At 38.9% G+C, this 22,789-nt stretch overlaps 1 protein-coding gene across 3 annotated transcripts in view; it reads right to left on the bottom strand.

The window, feature by feature from the left end:
* Positions 1-10,881: 10,881 nt before the first annotated feature.
* The window catches only part of AOX1 (aldehyde oxidase 1), a 38,568-nt gene continuing 26,660 nt past the window's right edge, over positions 10,882-22,789 (bottom strand). Inside the window, exons 25-35 of one of the 3 annotated variants that reach the window (XR_013183012.1) lie at positions 21,470-21,661; positions 20,952-21,179; positions 19,816-19,911; positions 19,009-19,137; positions 18,444-18,518; positions 16,598-16,650; positions 14,889-15,003; positions 14,173-14,238; positions 13,399-13,587; positions 12,799-12,959; positions 10,882-11,842 (exon numbers count right to left, since the gene is read on the bottom strand). Coding sequence is in view for 1 of the 3 variants with exons in the window: in XM_054636430.2 (XP_054492405.2) it covers positions 11,783-11,842; positions 12,799-12,966; positions 13,399-13,587; positions 14,173-14,238; positions 14,889-15,003; positions 16,598-16,650; positions 18,444-18,518; positions 19,009-19,137; positions 19,816-19,911; positions 20,952-21,179; positions 21,470-21,661 (1,371 nt within the window). In the remaining 2 variants the exon portion in view is untranslated. Of the gene's footprint in view, positions 11,843-12,798; positions 12,967-13,398; positions 13,588-14,172; positions 14,239-14,888; positions 15,004-16,597; positions 16,651-18,443; positions 18,519-19,008; positions 19,138-19,815; positions 19,912-20,951; positions 21,180-21,469; positions 21,662-22,789 lie in introns of those variants that run through there. The other 2 variants (XM_054636430.2, XR_013183013.1) reach the window with 2 other exon arrangements.

Below are 22,789 nucleotides of genomic sequence, written 5' to 3'. Positions count from 1 at the left end.
CTCCCTCTCAAATACCTTTACACTTGTTTTTCAGACTGCTCTCCTCATGGGGAAATGTTCCATCAAGATTCACATAGCTGCCACTGGATCACTCTAAAACCCTTTCCAAAACAATGTCTGTCAGAGTGCCAGTTGTTTGGCACAGCTGAGCTGCCACACCTATCATGAACTGTGTTGTCATGGTTCCCCTCTCAGCCCTCCCCTCCACCTTTCCCTCTTGGTCACCTGCTGCACATCTGCTCTGCACATCTGCTGATGGTTGCTATGGGCAACCTCACTTCTGGGAGGGAAACAGCTGCTACTGGGAGCCTGTCCTGCTCTTAACCCTTCCTACCTCCTGTGCCACTCCCCCACCTTGGGCCCTCTCCTCACCTGGGACGAAATGCATCAACTTTGTCCTGCTTCAGCATTTTGCTGGAAAGAAGGGGCAGAACTGTGGGTAAGACAGAGGAGAAGTAAGCAATGACAAGGCAGTGAATAGCAGTGATTATATTCCACCTCTGGGAGAGGCCAGAGTGATGGTTCAAAGAGACCTGATGATGTGGAGCAGGCCTGAGGCCTGGGCTGCCAGGAAGCAGAGCTACACTGGTGGGTTACTGGGGTGGTAATACATCTGTGCCTAGAAATACTGGCAGTATGGACTTTTAGAATCTCTGTTTTACTGAAATATTGATACATTGCCCATCATTAATTTTTACAGTGTCTCGTTCTGATCCTTGGGATTTTCCATATGCTGGAAGAACAGAAAAAAATCAAAGATAACAGTTGTTACTCTCAAACTGGATGTAGAAGTGACAAAATGGTACTACTTGTGATCTGCTCTTTGTTACAGGTATTTTCAAAATTGCATGCAAATTCTTTCAAGTTCTTGAGGTAACTCCAGAACTGTTCCAGTGTAGCATGAAACACATTAATGACAGGTCTTTTACTTGGCAGCACAAGAGAACTAGTGCTTATATCTTGTTCTATCAAGATGATGTTTTATATATATATATGTGTGTGTGTGTAAGTATGACAGTTATAATTCTTTCTTGCAGGAATGCTTGCAGTCAGTAAGTGGCTGAAGGACTCATCTGGTTGTCTGATCTTTAGGAAAGCAGTACTAATCTATAATCTAAACCCATGGTTTACAGGTTCCAAGTTTGTCTTTAGGAAACCAAAATAAAATATAAAAAATCATTTTGCTAAAGAAAAAAAAACACCTTACTGTGGTTCACAAATACAAGTTCCTTATCAGCCACACAAATGTCATTGCACACACATATCTCAATTTTATCAAGTTATAAAAGGTTGGGAAATCAACCAACTTACCTCTAGTGAACAGTGGCATTCTTGTAATTGAACACATAATTAAGCTCATATCTCCATAGCACAGGTGAGCTCTCAGCCTGAAAGGCTCAGACTACAGGAGCTGGCATACGAGATTCCACTATGCAATACAGTTTAATGAGACTGCACTGAACTGTGGGGGCCATGATGTTAGCAAAGAAAGCCTACAGTGCACTCCTGGAGGTGAAGCGTTATCTCCTGGTGCCTGGATAACAAATTGATCTTTATTCTAAGTTGTTAACAAGCTTTTGCATGACACTTAGCCCATGAAGGTTCTTGACCTTGGTTATGACTTCTATAAATTTGAGAAGTGCTACCACTGACAAACACTTTGACTGCTGGATATCCTGCACAGAAGGAAGCAGAAGTGGATGGATGCAGAATTCCCAGCCCCAGCCAGGTTGAGGTAGGGGTCTCTAGCTGGCTGCTATTGAAGAGAGGCCCTGCAGGTCTGCCTGATGTAATTTGTGTCCCTTTTCCATAGAGAAATTTTCAGCCTAGAGCACAACAGATTTGTTCAAACTTAGGCCCATGGGGCTTTTTAAATTGAAAGCCTTAATTAATGGACCTTGACATAGTTTCATCAGACATTTCCTATTTTCCAGTCTCCCAAAGTGTTTTTTTTAGTTTGCTTTCTGACTGGATATGCATTGATGGGAGAATGGCTGGTAAAATCTTGCTCTTTATTTCATAATTGCTCCTGTGCTTTACTACTTTAATTTTTATATTCCCTTTTTTTCCTGTTTAACTTATAAACAGAAATTTGGGCCCAGTGACAAGGTATTAAGCAACTCCAGATGTATCTCCTTTTACAGTGCCAAAGGATGAGTGCAATGGAAAACCTGTGAGGTGACTATTGTCAGGAAACAATATCACCACTGCCATCTTGCCCTGCTTTCTGGAGAAACGCTTGTGTAATCGTTGTTGGCTGGGACTGATATGGGGAGGGAAGTTGGCTCCTGCCTCATTCTACAGAAATCAGTACTCTGCAGCAGGCTCCTGCTCTGTCCTGCCAACCCTTGGAGTGAGGGAAGTGCAAGACATGGAAAGAGCAGATTGAAGGCATTGCTCTGAAAAAACACAGAGAACTCAAGGGGGAGGGTGCATTTTCTTGCCATCCTCATTTTGAAGAAACCAGAGGCAAAGCAAACCACACAAAGTGCTTATACAAATAATTTCAGTGACTCTGGAAGAAATTTGAATAAAAGGGCATAGTCCACTAGTTGTGGGTTACATCTTCCATCTGTGTGAGAGAGAAGATACTGCATGTGAAAACCAGCCAGAGCTGGTACTGTATTGCACTTCCTAATAGCCAGGCAATGGATACCCAGAGGAACATATGTCAATCACAGTCCCATTCCTTGTCTTATGATTAATACAAGACTTAAACAAAAATGAAATTTTCCTCCTTTCTTTTCCCAAACCTGTTCTAAACCTATTCTAATCATAACCAGAGTCAAACAGTATCTTTGTGAGCAATATCTTCAGCAAAATTAAAAATATAAGCAATCTCTCCCAGAAACAGTCATCAGCTAAACTCTACCACTCATGCAAGAGTCCACAGCAAAGTCAGCTCCTCGGGTCTTCTTTATCCAAACCATATTAAACCATAAACCCTGTTCTGGAAGGTTTTAGGGTGCTCAATTCATACACCTGCCACCACCACTTACCAAGCTGATTTCAGTGCTGGCACTGTTTATCTATTTATTTTTAATGTGAGGATTTAGAAGTCAAAAATAAGAGTTTACTACAAGATTGATCTTGCATTACCTTTCAGAGCTGGCTTTATGTCTGAGAAGTGGCTCATATTCAATTCTGAGTTACATATTTATCATCTACAGATGGGATAGGGCAGCTAGGATATTAGCAGTATTCCAATGTAAAAAAAAAAAAAAAGGATTGATGGTTCTGCTTTTTCTGGATATTGCATGGGCTCTAGCATGATAGCTTTTGTTTTGATTCATGTAATTCATCAGGGTACTCTTAGGACTGGGGAATGCTAGTGCTGTTAGGATTTCAAAAGAAGAGAACTTTGGTTTCCTGCTGTGTCTTGACAGTCAATGAAATTATGCTGATTTGCCTCAAAAGAAGCTATTACCCAGTAATTGGGCAAAATACCTTGTCTCGTGTCACTCACTTTTCATTTTCCTAAGGCAGGGTGCTGTCCACCAGTGATTAACACATCTATATTTCTTTCCAGGATAAAATGGAGTGGACATCTGCTCCTAAAAGGAACATTAGAAAGATCCCTTTTTATTACAGCCTCTTGATGCAGATTGCAAATGACATTACGTGTACATGGCCAAACTCCTAGTGGTGCCAATAAATCAGCCCACTCTGTGGTTTAGTTTCTTATTAACCTACCATGCCTGAGGTTAGGCTGATTCAGCAAGTTCTTCTTGAGGTTTTTTTGGTTGGTTGTTTGGGGTTTTTTTGGGTTTTTTTTTTTTTTTTTGGGCAGCAGTAACAAAGCAGAGAAAATGAGCTTTTCAGTAGTTTTCTCTTTAGCTTCTCAATAGAGAGATGTAAATTCCCTGGAGAATTTACAGGACAGGAAAAACCAAGGCAGTCAAAGTACAGGAGAGCTGTGGCACAAAGGGCTGATGTGAGGATACCTATGTATTAGGATAAAACCATTTTCACTGAATATCTGGAGTGAAACTCATGCCACCATGCCTCAGAGAGGCCTGAACTGTTGGGATTTATACAGATCAGACCAGAGGGAAACTGCCTCCATGGCTTTGTTCTGCCTTTCAGACAGTAAGTGAATACCATCACCAGGAGGCCAGAGAATTTTCAAGCCTCTACCCAAGATTTACTGCCAAAGAGATAAAAAGATGATGTCATTAGGATAACCCTCCAAGGATGGTTCAGGACTGAAGTTCCTTTTTCACTTAGTCTTGTCATCTTTAATTAAGTTTAGTTAAATAACTCCTTTGATTTAGTTAAATCAACTTACTTGTTGGCTGCCACAGCTGCAATTAAAACAAAGAGTGATGGTTTAGTACCTTCCCCCCAAATGCTCCACCAACACGTTTCACATGGCACATATAATTGTTTTGGACTGGGGGTTTAAAGCTGAAGCCACCAATTCCCACAAAAGCAAACATCCAGAATTTTACTTATCAAGATACATATTAAAATTGCCTATTTTCTATGACTAACTATGTATTAAAAGCTATCAGGTTTTAATACATAGTTAGTACTGTAGGCAGAAAAATAGAGTTGCTGTAGAAACAAACAAAAAAATTCAAACAACTAAAATTGCCGATGGAAGCACAATCTAGTCTTTAAAAGAAGAGAGGAAATGTAAAACCAGCTCTGTAAACTAGTTTGATTATCTGATGCCAGATATGATAATCCCTATATAGAACTGCATGTTGCATCTGCAGCTGGAAATAAAGCATGCACTAAAACAGCAAGCTAAATGAAACCAAGGGATTGTTTACAGCACACAGTCTGTGTCACTAAAATACTGACACTGCATTTTGGAAATATCTCCTCTGACAGTGCTTCCAAAGATGAAAATAGAGGTTTAACTTGTCAGGCTAACAAAAAGAAAAGCTTAAAAAATGCAAGCCAGCAATGAACTGCAAAAGTTAATGCTAAATATGTAGTAATTAACATATATTCTTTGAAACTGTTGTTTGCTACAATCCAACTACAATCCAACTCCAATGTTAACTAGGACTTGTTAGCTTTTTTCCCCTGAAGCTTCATACCATTCCTATGTTGTTATTATTTCCATATTAATTTATCATTATTTACACACAATTCTGACCCCATCATAATCAATGTCACTACTCCTACAAGTAATGCAACTAGAAGCAGCTGGGCTTTCTATTGTCAGAACTATTTTGTTCTGGGGGGAAAAGCCATATCTGTTAAAAGAAAATATAACAGCAATATTTTTCTCCATCAGGCACAGATATCTAAGTCTGTTGAAGAAAGTCTGTAAAGTGCTCTTTCTGTAGCCCCAGAAGGAAACTTCAGATTCAGACAGCCACAGAACATTTAAAGTAGGGGTTAGCAGATTAGATCTTTACTATGTAATACTCTCATGACAAATGTAAAAATCAGGATTATACGTTGAATAATATGTCTTGTCAGAGATGTAAAATCCTCTGAGCAGGATTTGCATTGCTTTACTGAAGCAATGGTCACATCATACTACCCAAAACAAAGAGCCAGCAGCTGACAGGGACAAGAGGGAAAGAGGGAGAACTGACAGCCAGGTTTTCATCTGCACTTTCTGTTGACAAGTCTTGCAAAAAAAAAAAAAAGATCCAGGTGCCTTTTCATTGTGTCAGCAGAGTTAATAAAAAAAGTAATTCAGCATGAAAGTGAATGGCAGAAGCAGCCTCCCCAGAAAGTGCTGTTAATTTCCCACGGTGAGATTGCTTAAACTCACATGGTATTCATGTGACAGCTGACAGATAATCTTCCTGCTCTTCAAAGTGACCTTTTGACTGCCAGCAGTATTACCGTATTTTGCTCTTTTTGTTGTTCCCACCTTCACTATTCTTGGGTACAACCATCTCTCTTTGAAAGGCAGGACTCTGAAATACCCTCTGTGAAAGCTTTAGCTCTGTGGCACAACTTGTCATAGGACAAAGCAGGTTCTTTTTTCTTTCAATTTGTGGAAGGAACTAACACATTTCTCCCGAATTTTCTTTGCCAGGCTGTTTGTTTCTCAAATCATTACTATGGCTCAAAACCTCAGGACAGCAAATGCACCTTTACTGCTGCCAACACAGGTTTTGCAGGCTTTCAGCTCATGGGAATCTTTGTTTTTCATGGGAAACCTGCCACAGACAGCCAGCTTCTTATGGGCAGAGGCACTCATGCAGCACGAGGCCACGTGTGCTTAGTGAGCTGCACTGCAGTGGGCAGCTGCTCTGGGGACTCTGGGGACTGACCCTCTGGTGTCAGGCTTGGCACAGACTCCTGGGGTCACTCCTTCACTGACTTCATCACAACACATTGCTTTGTGCTTGGGTGTCCCTCTACCCACCGCGTTCTTCTCCTCGTATCCACTAGAGGGATAGCTAGGAGCACAGGACCGAGGACACGTTTCCTCACCCCTACCCCCAATGCCACATGCTGCTGCCTTTGGTCACAGTGGTTAGAACCTTATTTTTTGAGTAGTTGCAACCACAACTCAGGATTGTTCATTGTAAATCGCTAATTAGTTAGTGAGAAGAGGTCAGAAATGAGCTTATTGCTGAAGACTGTGTGACAATATGGCATTTTTCCATATATTCCAAAAATACAGGCAGCCTAAATTTGTGTCTGAAATGGCACAAGCACACATTTAAGAGTGAGGAAAAAACAGTAAGAGGCCCAAAGAAGATTATGTCTAGCTGGAAAAAGTGGGAGAGTGATGGAAGTATGCCAGAATTTTCTTAGCTACTTCATGTTTCAATGCCTACTGGAAATAATGGAAATATTCCTAATAACTACACAGGAACCTGAATGAAACTTCTGAAGCATCAGAGTCTTATCTTTACAGAGTACAGGATGAGAACAGAAACAGTGAACTCCTTGGCATTTAAGTCAGCATGCTCACAGCCAGCAAGGAACTGATCATTTATAAGAATCTTTTACCATCTGTTGAAGAAAACTATAGTTTGTTATTGAATGTGAGGCAAGAAGGAAACATTTCTGCATTGCAGATTCAATATTTCTTCAATTTGTGGAAAAGAATATATTAAGGGCAGTATGGACTTAGCAGGATCTAGCCTTTGAGCAGAAAGGCTAATCTATATAGATTTCCCTACATGAATGCCATAGTTCTTAATCACATATAAAATACTGAGTATTTTATATTTTCTAGAAAATATATGTCTTAAAATGCTAATAATAGTCAGAAAATCAGTTATTTAGCTTTAAATACAACTATCCTATTTCTACTCAAAAGCACTTCAGACCATTATAATAATTTAATTACAGTAAGTTTTAAGTAACTATCAAGCACTGCAATAAGATGGGGAATCAGCCCTGTACACTTTTAGTTCAAAGACTGCAGAAATTGTTGCCAAGATTTTCCAAACTTCTCACAGATTCTATGTTGCAAGGATAGGACTTGCTTTGGCTGGATTACTGGAGTGTCATTTAAACATGATGCACATGTATATACATACACAGATATCCACAAAAGTACCAGGGACTTCAAGAGAAGTTTCTAGGTGCATGGCCCTAGAGAATGGACCAAAGTTTTTTCTTAAAAAGTGACAGGCAAAAGCAAGAAAAACAAACAGTGGTGGAGTTACAAGACCAAGCTAACCTGATAAATGGAGTGACATAACCAGAGGGTAGAAAGGAAGCCTTCCTACCTGTCAGGCACACCCACCTCGCTTTTCTGCGGTGGCCATTTCCCTTTGCCTTGTCAAACAGGACAGTGTTTTCTACTGGTAAATACTTTCTGCAAGTTAAAATGACAAGCAAATACCAGGAAAATGTTCTTCATTCTCCTGAATGTACCATTCTAACTCATTTAGGAGATGCACAGTAGTATCTGATTTGAAAACTGTTACCTGCAGACCTATTCTCTGTTGCAGTGTTCTGCTCATCTCAAAGACACTTGGCAGGGGGGCCAAAGCTTACCTTCTGATGCCAAAGGACAGATGTGCCAGCTGCTGAGATTGGGTTCCAGTCCAAAGATGATCCCCTGCTTATAATGTGTCTTCCTAAAGACTTTAACAAACAATGAGGTTATTTTTAAGCTTGCCCTTATATGTAACGGGAGCTGTCCTATAACTCCATTTTATTCCATTAAAAGTCTGTTAGAAATTGTGTTTGTTTTATTCAATCTTAACTGAAGTTCTACCTTTGTACTTTTTAATGTGATTTAATCTACTGTTCCCTTCAGAAGTCCTTTCTCATACCATCATCTCTCTTGACAAAACCAAGTTTACTTTTCTCCCCCTCAAAGGCATGGCCATTCCCTCATCTTCTTCAGGCTAGGGGGAAAAATCCATGTGGTTCTCTTCCTGTGGAAAATCACAGTTCTTTGTTGCTCTTGAGCCATTCTCTGGATGGAAATGACAAAGATTTGGTAAATTTGACTACTGCCAGTATGAACCACCATACTGCTCAGTAGGACACTGCCATGATAGACAGTGACACATTAATGCTTTTCACCTGAGGTTCCTGTGGTGCTGAACATTGCTGAGCTTGTATCATAGTTATATTATTGCTCAGAAAACTGAAATAAGAATGAACTAAATGACTTGGTAAGAGACACACTAAATAAATAGTAGGAGGAGATTAATATTAATGTTTCTTTTTCATGCTCTGATGATTCTGAAAGATTTCCCTTGTGTATAATATAAAGCAATGTTACTGGACTTTAGGGGAAATCAGGATGCTATACCAATCATAATCTTACTGCTATGGACACCTTGTGTAGGCTGGAGAAGCAGTGCACTCCTCCTGGCAGCTCAATCTGAACATCCTCAGCACATGGTGGCATCTTCTTTCTGGCTGACCAGCTTTATCAACCAGCAGCTGTTTAGCCAAGATCTTTAATATAAGTATAATATTTGTGAAACATTAATACTCCCATTCTAAAGCATGAGTCTCTCAAAGGCAGGGCAAGTAGCAGAAAGGCAGATTTACTTCCCCTTTCATGGTGTCATAAAGGATTTTATGCCTTACAATGAATGTTCTGCACTGAGATGCAATCATTAAATAAGAAAGTTGCACTCTCTGACAAATGTTTACAAGCCAACTGCCTTGCAGCAAATAGCACTCTGTGATATCATGACAAACCAAAGAACTGTGCCATACATTTTCAGAACTCAGATGAACTTTCGTGCTTGTGAGGTGGTTGTATAATAGCAGCAAGAACTGCCCACGAGTATTTGCGAAAGGAATGCAATAAAAGAATTTTACAAGCTACTGAAACACGAGTGAGGATTAAAAAAAGAGTCTGAACCTGACTGCTTGGATTCTACTCAGAACAGAAAGAACCAGACAGAATCCTTGATTTTGGCAGTCCAATATCTAACTTACAGGCTAACCCTCAAACCAGAACCTAGTATTTATGTTAGGTGTTTAAGCTTTTACCACATGGAATGGGCCTACTGGGGGTAGACTGCTACAGAAACATTGCTCTCATGAAGAAAATCAGTAGAAAGAGTTCTTCTGAACCATCTCCAACTCCAATGTGCAGTTACAGTGCACATTCATGTGTCAATAGCCATCCAATATGTCAGTGCCTTTGAAGCCTAACATTTCTGCTTACCTACCTCCCTGTAGATAAGAATACTTCTTTCATAATATCCCACATAGCCATATTATCATCTGTCAGGATGGTCAATTGCTGAAATTTCTAACTTCCAGGAAGTTTTTTTAAACACTTAAAAACCAGCAGACAGCTTAATATGCTTCAGACCCAAAAAATTCAATAACCCATATTTGCTACATTTATAGAATTTACTGAAGCAACTAGACAAAAGAGCCACTTGTAAAGTGGCAGGGAGGAATCTTTGTTAATAATGACTGAGAAGGAGACAAGATTTGCACTGCAGAAAACAAAGTGTGGGTCTTGAATGTGATGAATCCTTGGAGTGTGAACACTTCAGTACTGCAGGTGGGGAGACGTCATTGCCTGCAAGGTTTGGGCAAGATTTTTACAAGATTTGACTTGCCTGGAATGAACAAGCACCCATGCTGGTGCATGGGAACATAGGACAACAAGAGACAGTAGAACTCCCCCCCAGTTCAGTAGATGTGTAGGCTCCCTGCTTCAGAAGAACCCAGCATTCACAAATGTTTTGGGCTGTTATCAACGTGTGGGGTTGCAAGCCACCCTTGACAAACTCATGTATAATGACTTAAAGGACTTAAACCCTTATGTGAGGACTGTTGCTTATCTTAAGGTGACAGTGTTTTGAGACAATGGAACCTAAGATAAGCACACTTGGCACAGCAGGAAGGAGCTGATTCCAGACCTAACAGAGGTAAAGGTTTGGTTAGCAGTGGGAAAAAATTCCCACTGTGACAAAATATAGGAAAGTGTGTGTATAAGCACTTGTTTCCTATCTCAAATGACTGGAATGGCATGTATGCCCCATGGATACCCAGGACCTGGACTCTAGCAAGATGGTACTTCCAGAAGAATGACTCTGGGATTATTGGCTTTGGCACAGGGTCTCATTTGCACCTTAGGCAGAGGCATCTCTTATAATTAGACTGTAACACCAAACAGTGAAAATAAGATGCTTCAAATGAGAAAAACTAACTGTGGCAGCAGCATTCACATTTAATTTATTGACTTCTAACAATATATAAAAGCCAAATAATTACAAAGAAAGCAAAGAAAATGAAGTAAACCCCAAAAAGGCTTAAGCTGCCTAAGTCATCTTCAGTACCACTTCCACTGATTACAATTACTATTACCTGCCTGGTCTCAAGCTGCTGTATCATTTCTTCCAGTCCTGTGCTCTCCTGTGCCATGTCTTTACTGTCTTATGACATCTAAAATGGTCTAGACACCTACGTTTAAGCAACTGCATTTCACCAACTCATCATGGTTACAGAGACAAATTGAAACAATAAAGATTTTGTATCTTAATAGCCAATGCAAAAGCTGTTAAAGTGACTGACCTGATTTCTGTCACAGATACATCTCAGCTCAACAAATGAAGGGAAGACAAGAAAAATTGTAGAACACTGAGAAGCAGTGAAATAAGAGCCTGCAGGCTGACATGTCATCCATTCTCCCATTCAAAGCACACTGAATTCCATGTCAATTTTCCCATTCTGTTCAGAGGCTTTTGGCTTGCTCCATGAGATAAAGAAAACTTCTGGTGGAAATTACAATTGTGTCAACTTTTGGGATAAAATTCTATATACCTAGACCAGCCATGGCAACCAGCCTGGCATAGCCAAAGAGAACCATAACTGTTGTTTCTTGCATGTTTTTAACACAACGATACCAGTGCCCAAAGATTCTAAACCAGCTTTTCTACAGGTCGGAGCATCACTTCTGGTTAAAAAGGTTCTGAATCCAACAAACAAGGTTCTGATTCTTTGACAAAGATCTCTGCACTCACACTTCACTGCGAGACTCAAATCTAAATTAGAAAATTTACAAAATTACAAAATCATTTATCATATGAAGTTGTTTAGTGTAATACGTGGCAAGAAGTTATCTAGCATACCTTTACACTTTCCTGCAGCATTTAAGCTGTGCTGATCATCAGATCTTTTTTGTTGAAAACATATGGTTCAAATGCAGAAGATTTATTTCTGACAATTAAATGCAGTCATTTAAGCAAAATACTGTAATGACTACACTGGAGGAAGAATGAAGATAAGGATGTAAGATATAAAGTGAATATTTTTGGTAGCTGATTCTATTCAAGAAAAGAGAAAATACATTTATTTGTGTGTTGATTAGTGCATCTTGGGGCAGTAAATCAGTTTTCCATTCTGGTCTTGTGCACTATGGTTTGTCATTCACACAGATGTGGCCCAAGGAGGAAGAAGCTTCATTGTTTGCCATCTAAGAGATAAGCAAGAAAGGACAACAGTGACTTTATTTGACTGGCAACCTCCCAACATTGCCCTTGTTAGGTGCCTCCAAGTCAGTGATAACTGGGATTAGGACTAACGAGGGAAGGAGAAGCATGGTCCCTGCTCTGGTGGACCTCACCTCCTGCAAGCTCCTGCAATGATTCAGGGGCCAATGGTGCCTCACCACAGTCACAGAAATACTATGGGAGTAATCTGTGAATGAGAGCTCAAGAGTTTCCATAGCAGAGCCTCAGAGGTTCAGGGCACAGCATGGATTTATACACTGGCAAGGACCTTGCCTCACTGTTTTCTGCAGCTGTTCGCTGTAGCTTTCTGGGTAAGTTCTTCAGAAAAAGAATTGTAATAGCAGTGGGAACATGACTACAGTGAACAGTTGCAGAAAACAGAGCATAAAGGATCAGCATTATATGAAGTGTATTGCCTTGTTTGTTTTCCTTCTCTTTGTGTTAGCTCTGAGTTAATTTCTCTCCCAAAAAGTACTGGGCATAGCAAGAACTAGAATGAAGTGACAGTGCCAGCATGCAGTCAGTGGGGCAAAGCACCTGGAAGGAGACTGAAGACGCTTAGAGCCTGATCCATTGCACGTTAATAAAATGAGCTGTTTAATCCTCTATGGGATTTGACATGCAGAAGAAAGGAGGAGGGTTCAGGGGAAGAGAGGGCTGTAAAAATTATGTAAATTTCAAAGAAAAAAAACCAAACAACAAAACCCAGAGAAATTCCAATACAATGTTTGAATGGCATTTGTTGAAATAACTTGTGTAAATGAGACCTGTTAGCAGAGATTTCAATTACAAGGAGCTGTACTTAAAGCATGACTGATTGGAGGCATCATTAGGCACTCCACTATTTGGCAGTGCCAAAATCAGTCAGCAACTCCTACCCAGCCACTGTTACACAGAGCCTTCCCCCACCTTCTCTTACCATCCCAGTAAAGGCATCAGCGCAGTTTGCCCGTATTTGCTCAGCACTCAGGGGGCTCTTCAGTGCAAACGTCTTTTTCAGTCCTCTTTCATTCCTCACACTAGTTACTGCATCCCTCAAAGCAAAGAACACAGAGCATCCCAAGAAGAATCCTGCCTCACCTATCCCCTGAAAAAGATTTTTAAAAGACAGTCTTTCATATAAACACACACATGCAGTCCTATTTTGTATTGCATAGTACACACAAGTAAGCTGCATACTCTGAATGACATTATGATTTCTCCATCAATTAATATTTTTATTCCAACTTTTCAGTTTATCACCAGAGATTTAAAAGTATGGTTTTAAATTGATCTTGCAGCTTCTGGGTATGGTCTGTTAACAAAACTCTAAAATCACTACTTGCCAACCATTAAGGTGACACAACAATATCTGGCTTTCTCTCTTATCAGCTTCCCTGATGTCATAAATAAAACAATTTACTGGACATTTGTTTGAAATGCTAAAGGAGAGGAACTGAAAACATATGTGTTTTATATCAAAATAATTTCTCAGATTGGCCTGGGATCTAAGAACTAGGCTCTGTGATGATCTGCTTACCTTGGATGCATAGATGGCATAAGGATTTTGAGAAGGTGACAGCAGGGAAACACTAAACTGTTCTGGAATATCACAAACAGCAGGGATCTTATACTGATCTGGACCCCGAGTATAGAGGACTCCTTCTGAAGAATACTTTAACTCCTCCATTGTATACAGTCCAACACCTTGAACAAAAGCACCTTCAATCTTTAAATAAGAAAAGAAATGGCACTTATGTACTCATGTTTGGTTAACCAAGAAAACTTCACCAAGAACTCTTTTGTATCACTAGCTGTTACTGTGATATATATGATGCCTAATGCTCTTCTGTTTGCCTAATAAGATTCTTCAACATTTTGGGGCAACTGCAATGGAAAAGCTTTCACATTCCTCTCTGATACCGGAGAGGACAAATGCTTGTATAATGAAGTGGTGAGATCTATGGACCAGCCTGCACTGAGTAAAGATGTTTCCTTGCTGTCAACTGGGGAAGGCAGAACAAACAACTTGGAGACTGTAGATCACAAACAGGATTTAAGTCCAGTACATAGAAGACACACATACATTCTGGAAGTACTACAGGTTGAAACCATGGGAAAATTCAAGCTTCTTTGACATCTACAGAGTTCTGACACTGAATCAATTGGAGCAAGTCTATAGGCAAAAGACATTCTAATATGATCTATAAACTAGTAAGAAATTAATATTTTCTGAATTAATGAGGTAATCATCATTTCACATGAGGACAACAGTGTAACAGAAATAAGGCCTCAGAAAATTCTAGGCACGTACCTGTCCTATATCCACTGCTGGATTTATGCTGCATCCAATGTCCATAACAATGTCTGTTCTGAGGTTCTGTTAATAAAATTTAAATTTATAATATCACCCAGAGAGATGGAATGAAAGCATTAGAAAATAATGTGGGTCAGAGCTGGAATTCAGTGAAATAAGAAATGCTGAGATAGAGGCCCTCCATGTACATAATTTCAGAATAATTTCCAATATCTCATCACAAGCAAAATGTCTCAGCTTTTACAGAAGTTTAGCCAGAGACAGCCCTGCCAGATTTTTCCCATTGCTGAAGGAAACCCTCATACAAATGTACAGAAAGAGGACATGTGGTCATCAGTCTATAGCCTTTAGCTGGCCAGATGGTCAAAAGCCTGGAGGTTGAATATTGCTATAAGGTGTTTGCTGGCAAACAGGGACAGAACAAGCAAAGAACATGTTAGATGTCAGCCATAACCCAAAGAACATGTTAGATGTCAGCCATAACCCACACATGACATTGACACGTATGTCAGAAGCTGGTTAGTACTGCATTCTGCTTCAAAATTTTATCTGCTTCAAGCTTCCATTCTGCTCCACCTATAATTCATATTTACACCATTGATATATTTACTATCATATGAAGACAGGTGACTTATTAATCCCAAATCTGAATGATTGTTGGAGCAAGTCTTATTCACATTACTGTCAAAACTTCTCTGACATTCAGTGATTACCTTGTGATCTCCTGTTAGACAGTTAATTTCAACCTCTGAACAAGCAGCTCCAAAAAGAAAATATGTGAATGGCTGTCCTTCCCCTTTCTCCCAGTCCATGTATTCATTGTAACCTCTGATGGAAGAAACAAGAAGAAAACTGACCACAGTTTACATTATAACAAAGCAGATAAGCAGGTAAGTTTGAAACTGCTTGTGAAATCTTAAGTACAACATCTTAAGGGAAATCTTAAGTAACAGCTCAGAACTTCAAAATTTCATGAAAGTCTACAGAGCACCACTACTTTAGGTTTGATGCCTCTGGTATTTATATAAAATTGTAGCAGACAAACAAGTTATTTCAGTTCAGGAGAGTCTATAACCAGCATAATCCTAGAAATATACAAATAAAAGCACAGTAACCAATACAGAATAAACATTTAAGATCATAGTTACGGGGGTAATAGCACATAAAAGAATTTAGAAAAAGGGAGGAAAACTTGTCAGGACCTATGAAAGAATAATTTACAAGAGATAAATGAAAAAGTCAAAATTACAGAAACAGCCTACAGAATTGAGTGAGAGGGTTAAAAGAGGAATATTGAAATAAAAGTGTAATTATTTAGAAGGGAGTGGGATTCACTGAGGACACCATAGTGGTCAGGAATGATGAGGTAAATCCAAGGACGTGAGAGAACAGTGAAATGTGGTATCTTCCAAACATGGGAGCTTTGTGACTAAGGTGTATTTTCTGACTATGTATGACTGAAATATCTTTGTTGAGCATATTTAAGATTATCATAAAGCAATTACATAGTACAGAACCATGCACTGAAAAAGGGATACGCAAACTCTCATCATCCATTTACCTCAGCTGCCTTTGAGATTCTTGGAAGTAGAGAATATGACTGGCTAAAAACTAGATCAATACAGGATCTGAGGCTTAGGGATCTGCAAATTTTTTTGGACACAATTAAATATCAATAGCAAAGTATGACTGTTGTGCATTACTGTGGTGATATCAACATTCCTAAAGAGCTGCATAAGCAGAAAACATACTTGAACAGGCTTAACAGCAGGAAGGGACATTTTATGTTACCATTTCTTGGTGTTTTATAAAAGTATGGTTTTCCTAAGTGCCCTTTCAACTCACTCCAGACTGCCCAGAGACCTGAAAAGTTGCTATTGATAAGGAAAAACCACCAGCAGAAGAAGAAAAGAGATAAGGTACAGCAGGCCAAGAGAAAAGCTTTGCTTTGAGTCCCACCTGAGTTACAGCAGAAAAATTTTTCGTTTCTGGCTCTTTATAAATATTGTGAAAGAATTCAAAGAAAAAGGACAAAGAGACTGCTCTGAGAGCAGTGGGAACAATGTTATTTATAGCTTATAGTAATCCAGCTCCAGTAAATAAACTATATCCCACTCTGCACATGACTTACAGACAGCAGTCACTTTCTTGATACTTTCTGGTTTGCTAAATGTTAAACCATGGAGCAAAGATGGCATAAAATATTATCTTAATACTTTCTAGAGAGTCCACAGACGACTAGACATAAATTAACACCTAAACTTTATGCTTCCAACCCTCCATACAGCAACTAATTATATAAAACATAAAATGAGCTATTAGAAAGACCTATTAGACAGGATATTCTCTTTACAGCACTAATTATCTTCAGAAATCAGTCCTGGTCTAATTGATGCATTTTTAAGGAACAAAAATATATTACCTAAAATAGCCAGTAGCTGAAAGGCTCACACTCTGTTTAAAAGCTTCTCTAATCTGTAAAATATAGCAGTGCTTATGGTAAACCAAGGAAGGGAGTCAGGAAGGAACACAGCATTAGCATATTTACTTTATTTTTATATATATACTTACCCACACATATTTACTTAAAACCCAAACTGTAAAAATTGTAAAGAAAGGAAGACAAACTGAGTTAAGCATGTTTAGCTGCACATGGTGTCTAAAGCTACAGAACTAAACTCCTTTTGCATGAACAATCTGATACAAGAAGAAACAGACCTGTCAACAGCAGTGTTCTTGCAGAATCTTTATTACTGGTAATTCCCTAGGCAGAAAGGGCCCTGCTCAGTTTTTCTGATCAAGTTCTATAGAGATGGGTCTCTCTGTCAGCTAACCAGATCTGGTTGATAAGTCACTGATTATATTGGGTCATGAGACTGTGTGCATGTGCAACCTTTTGCTTTTTCTTTGATAAACTGCCTTTATCTTAACCCACTGAGACTTGTTGGCTTTTTTCCATCCTATTTTCTTCCTCTATCTCACTGAGAAGGGGAGTGATAAAACAGTTTCTTGGGCACCTGGAGTCCAGCCAAGGTCAAACCACCACACTGACATAAAAGATCTACATGACCTATTTGCACAAAAATGACAGTTTTCAAGATAAATGCTCTTTGTAAAATTCTGCCAGTCATAAAAGTGACAGTATGAGGACCCAAATCTATTTCCTTTGAGTGATTCTCATGTTAGATTTACTCAATTTACAAGTCAAGAAATTTTTGTGAGGCTTTTGGTTGAGTTGTACTGACTTTCCGAGATACAAAGTTACTTTGCATATATTAACATTCCTTCTTTGGTCAGACATTTCTGATAATACTTTTGGTATGTCTGAATGATTCAAATTAATTGTATATCTATTAGAGGAGATTAAGTGTTTTGGATTAGTGTTTTATTGTTATTCCTAAGCAGGGAATACACAGCTGGCTCTCACACAGAGCCAAGGCCTTTTCTGCTTTTTGGATAGCCCCACTAGCAAGGAGGCTGGAGGTGCATGGGAAGCTGGGATAACTGACCAAAGGGATATTCCAGACCATATGGCAGTATGCTCAGTATGTAAAGGAGGGGGAAGCAGGAGGAACAGGGGGACATTTGAAGTGCTGGTGTTTGTCTTCCCAAGTAACCATGACACGTGATGGCACCCTGCTCTCCCAGAGATGGCTGAGCACCTGCCTGCCCATGGGAAAGAGTGAAATAATTACTTGCTTTGCTTTGGTTGTGTGTATGGCTTTTGCTTTATCCATTAAACTGTCTTTAATTCGACTCACAAGTTTTCTAGCTTTCACTCTCATGACTCTTTCCCTGATTCCACTGGTGGGGAAATGAGTGAGCAGTTGTGTGGTGCCTGGTGGCTGGCTGAGATTACACCACAACATACTGCAACCCTTTAGACATAGGCTGTGGACCAAATCTGAGCCTAAGCAGACCTGGCTGCACCTAGACTCCTCTGAAAAGTTTAGAAAGCCAGGGGATCTCACTGATGCTCATGACTCAGCAGGAGGGACCATAACCTGATTTTACTATAATCAATTCTAACAGATTATAGATTTGTTACTTGGATATTGCACTAGCAATAAATCTAATTTTTTTTCTTCCACATAATCATTCGTGCCTGGCCAAGAACCTTCTCTTGAGTTTCACCTTTTTGTGACATAGCCTTTTTCTACAGTTTTTAACTTTAGGATTATTAGGCTGAGCAGATTTATAGACTACAGTACATTTATCACAGTTTCTGCCAGCACTCAAACACATTCAGTAGGGTTCACAGGTCTTACCCAATCATTCCAGGTTCCTGTTGGGTTCTTCTCAATGATGGGCTGCAGGCGTTTCAGAAGAGTTTGGCAAGCATCCTGGTGAGAATTGGGAGAATATATCACAAAATAAACACAAATACATTTGGTACTATTCAAGTTATGTTCTAGTTACTATTTCATTAGTGTATGCTTTACTGCCATCTTAGTCTGAAAAGGTGTTGCAGGAAGTGTCATATTAACTACGAAGGCATGAAACTTCTAAATGGTTAAGTTACAAGGGCTGGGATCTGTATGAATCAGTAGATTTCAAACATGAACAGAGTGCAAGATTTGTATAGGACTAGTTAGCTTGTTAGATGAAACAGATTTTGTCAAGTATAAGCCTTTTTTGGAAAGTCCAGATCATATTCTGAAAACTCAAACACCATTCCAGAGAAACTGTCAAGTCATGTTTCTTCTTGGCCATCTCCAGCAGTATTATTGGTAATCCCAAACTCGCTATATATGGGATCACTAGGGCCTAAAGCCTGGCAAGCATACACCTCAAGGGATAGGGTATTTTTTTCAACTAAGTACTATTCTTTACCTTCACAGCCATGCCATTGACATCTGTCCCTGCAGATGCTACTGAGGCAAATGCATTGGGAACAGTTGTTGTACTTGTTTCACAGAAGTGGATACGTGACATGGGGATGTTCAATTCCCGACTAGCAACCTGTTCCAGGAACAACATATTCTTTGTTTCAGAAAAAATCTAAACACTCCAACAATTCCCCAGTATTTGATGGAAGTCAGTTATAGCAGGAAAGATAAAAATTTTATCAAGTGCTCTTCCAATCTCCAGCTGAAATAATTCTGTCCAATTTGGACAGAAAAGGACAATGTTCTAGCTACACTCAAACTCTGGATTGAGACTCTGAAGTCCAACACTCATTCCTGATTTTCCTGCTTATACCCTGTAGGACTTACAGCAAATTATGCAAGCCCAGGTCACAAACTTTGACTTTATAAATACCTTTACAGATTTGTCTCAGAATTATCCATTAACCAAATAGGATCATAATGTTATCATCCTGACTATATCAATCTGAATAATCTCTGCCTTTTTCACGATGGGCTTTATGGGATCAGCCCCCAAAAATCTTATTTCTAAGAAGCCTCTTCACATGCTATTAGAAGAACAAAAAACAGTCTGTTTTTTTCCTTCCTTCTGCCTCTACAAATTAATGAAGGTACCTTTGCTTTCTAACTCTATCAATGTAAAGTAGTACTGGCTATGCTGATAAAGAAACTGTCCTGCTGGTACACTAACTAACCAAAAAGAAAACCTTCACACTGTTTATCTGCATGATAGATAAAGCACATGGCAGTATTTATTTAGATAATTTGTTACCTGGATCATTTTTGTATGAATACCCTGCCCCATTTCAATTCCACCATGTGTCAGAAGCACAGACCCATCAGTATAAATATGAACCAGTGCAGCAGCCTAAAAAACAACAACAAAATCAAGATCAGACTAGTGAGGAAATGTGTTGTATGCAGTAATGAATTGAATTTTAAAAAATACAAAGTGTTTAAGTGTATTTCAGTTTATCTGATTAGTGCTTTTGAATAGAAGGCAAAATTTGAAAGTCTACTTGCTGTTCTTCCTCTATAATGAACTTCAAAAGAAAAGGATAAAAAGCCTTGTTTTGTGGTCTTTTCTGTTATTAGATCCTGAAACAAACCTACACCTGGCAACAGTATCTCAGTGGTTCCAAAAGAAGCTGGAGGAAACCCCTCACTAGTGGCTTTAAGTGCATTTTGCTGCAAGTTCCATTTTCTTTCTCCTTGACATGTGAGAGCCCTAGAGGTTTTTAAATGGCATAGGCTGAATTTCCAAATGAGATATTCTTCCTGGACTCAACTAGAAGTAGCACTGTAGACTACAAAGATCCTGTGATTTTAATGGTGAACAGAGACAGCCAGTTTGATATTAAATAAGTCAGTCAATTAATTAATTTTTAATTGATAGAATGTTGTCTGTTTCAGAAGGACTGGACACCTACATAAAAAAAAAGTACAAGGACCAAAAATACTATTGTCCTTTTTTGCTTTCTTAACCTTAGCCTTTGATGGCATCAAAGGACTTAAGTTCTTTAAGAGCAGCATCCCATAGTACATCCACAGGCAGAAAGAGGAGGCTCAGAACTATTTCTGGAGTGGACAAATTATTCAATGAACATTTTCTATCAGACTTCAACAACTTTTTCTAAGTGCATTCAACTCATCTATTCCAACACTGCACCTCAACAGATGGGACTAGCCTTTTAGTCAGTTGTCCAAGCTGTCTGGGTCCTGAAAATCAAACAGCTTTGATCTCAGCTTGAAAAGAGCTACAGGCTACTACAGCCTCTTCAGGGAACAATCATCAGGTGGATTATAATTTTCCAAGAAAAGATAACATTTGTTTTGTATCCTAAGATAAAATGACTGCAGTCTTCTATGGGTAAAATGCTTAGCTCATTTACTCTTCATAAAACTCACCTGAGAAAGGTAAGGTGTGCCTAGTCCAAATGGAAATTTCATTGGTACAATGGCAATCCCTCTTTTCTTCCAGTAATTTTGTTTGTTAAATTCATTGATAGCTTTTCTCCTACTGTAGTATGCAGATTTCTCCATACATTCGTTCCAACACCGTATTAAATTCTGTGGATCAAGTGTTTGTTTGAAGTGTGTCTGCTCACTCTTCTTATACATATTTATTTCCCTAATCTGAAAAAAATGAAATTACAGCTATCTCACAATCCTGTTAAAGACAAACTGACCATCTGAGAGGACTAAGAGACAACAACAAGATCACTGTATTTTTTTTAACAATTACCAGTTTGTAAGACCATGCTATACATTCTACAACCAAACATTGATTTAAAAAAATCAATTTCAGCACAAATTATGTTTAACTTAGAAAAGAGCTGTTCAAACAATTAAACTAATCTAAAGGTTTTTAAATTTCCAGTTCCACAGACTTCATTTCAGGAGAGAAGATGCCTTCATTTAGTCACCTTTTCTGGTGATAAACCAGTTTTATCTGCAACATCTGTTATCCAGGTTTCTGTCACCAGTCCTGACTGAGGAAAGCCAAAGCCTCGGAATGCTGTATTTGATGGCAAGTTTGTTTTGCAGGCATAAGCCCAGCATCTCAAGTTGGGAATCTTGTATGCATTGTCCATTTTTAATAAGGATACTTCTGCTACCTGAGATAGGGGACAAACAGATGTAGTTTAATGTCAGAACAGTGCTTCTTTCAAATTTACATTTAAATCTTCCTCATCTCTTACATAAAAGAGCTTAACTTGAGACAGTTAGTTTTAAAATTAAGTTTCTGGCAATCATTGGTATTAAGAGTACTCATGCATGCATACAGACTTCATTAATACATTTTTTATGCAATATATTAATTTTTGGGTTTTTTTTTTTTGGATGCAGAACACAGCTGATGTTACTTGTACTTGAATGTTATCAACAGTTAAGGATGTAGCAGATATGTCATTTTATGATTGATTTTGCTCCTACTTCAATACCAAAAGCCACACAAACTAAAAATAGACAGCTTAGCTTTAAAGCAAGAGTGGCTAGGAAAGGAACTGATGAAAGCATTCTGAACTATTCTGAACTATCACATCCTATGGAAATCCACACTTAAGGTTTAGTTCCACCAGAAACCATAGGTACTGCAGTCTACAGTATCTTGTGGTCCTTATGTTTTTCATTTAGAGGTTTTACATGACAAACTCAAAACCACATGAGGAGGAAAATGCTATACTAGAGACCTCAAATTAGGCTCTAGAAGTCAGTATTAAAAAAAAAAAGGTTTGATGCCTGATGAAGAAGTCACTGTCTTCTCTTCAGTTTTAGGTAGATTTCTCAGAATAACAAATTCAAGCTTTGGTTATTCCTGCTAGGTCCAGTAGCTTCACTGTATCATTGTAGGACTTCACCTTAAGACAGCTCTGACATGATGTGCATTAATGTACATACTTCTAATAATGGACATTCTTCTAACCTAGGCTATTTTTCAGAACCAGGTTAGGCAGCAATACCACAGGCAGTTTCACTGACAGACTTCAGGATGCAGAAAATTCTCATAGGAGGAGCAATGACAAGCAGGTGAGGGGTGGTACAGCAAACGTTTCAGTTACAGCTAAATTAGCCTGAACAAACACAAATACCTAGTGATAATATCAAAGCAAGAAACATTTTATACTTTGCAGACCTATAAGTGAGGAACTGAGGTATACAGCACAATAAACGCTGACCCAGTATAGAAATGTATAGGGATAGCAACAGGATAACTATCACTACGAATTTTCTGAAGGCCACAA

Source organism: Agelaius phoeniceus, chromosome 7, assembly GCF_051311805.1.
Source record: "Agelaius phoeniceus isolate bAgePho1 chromosome 7, bAgePho1.hap1, whole genome shotgun sequence".
Classification (NCBI taxonomy): domain Eukaryota; kingdom Metazoa; phylum Chordata; class Aves; order Passeriformes; family Icteridae; genus Agelaius; species Agelaius phoeniceus.
Note: the sequence above shows the minus strand (reverse complement) of the source record. Positions and strands in the feature narration are given on the sequence as shown.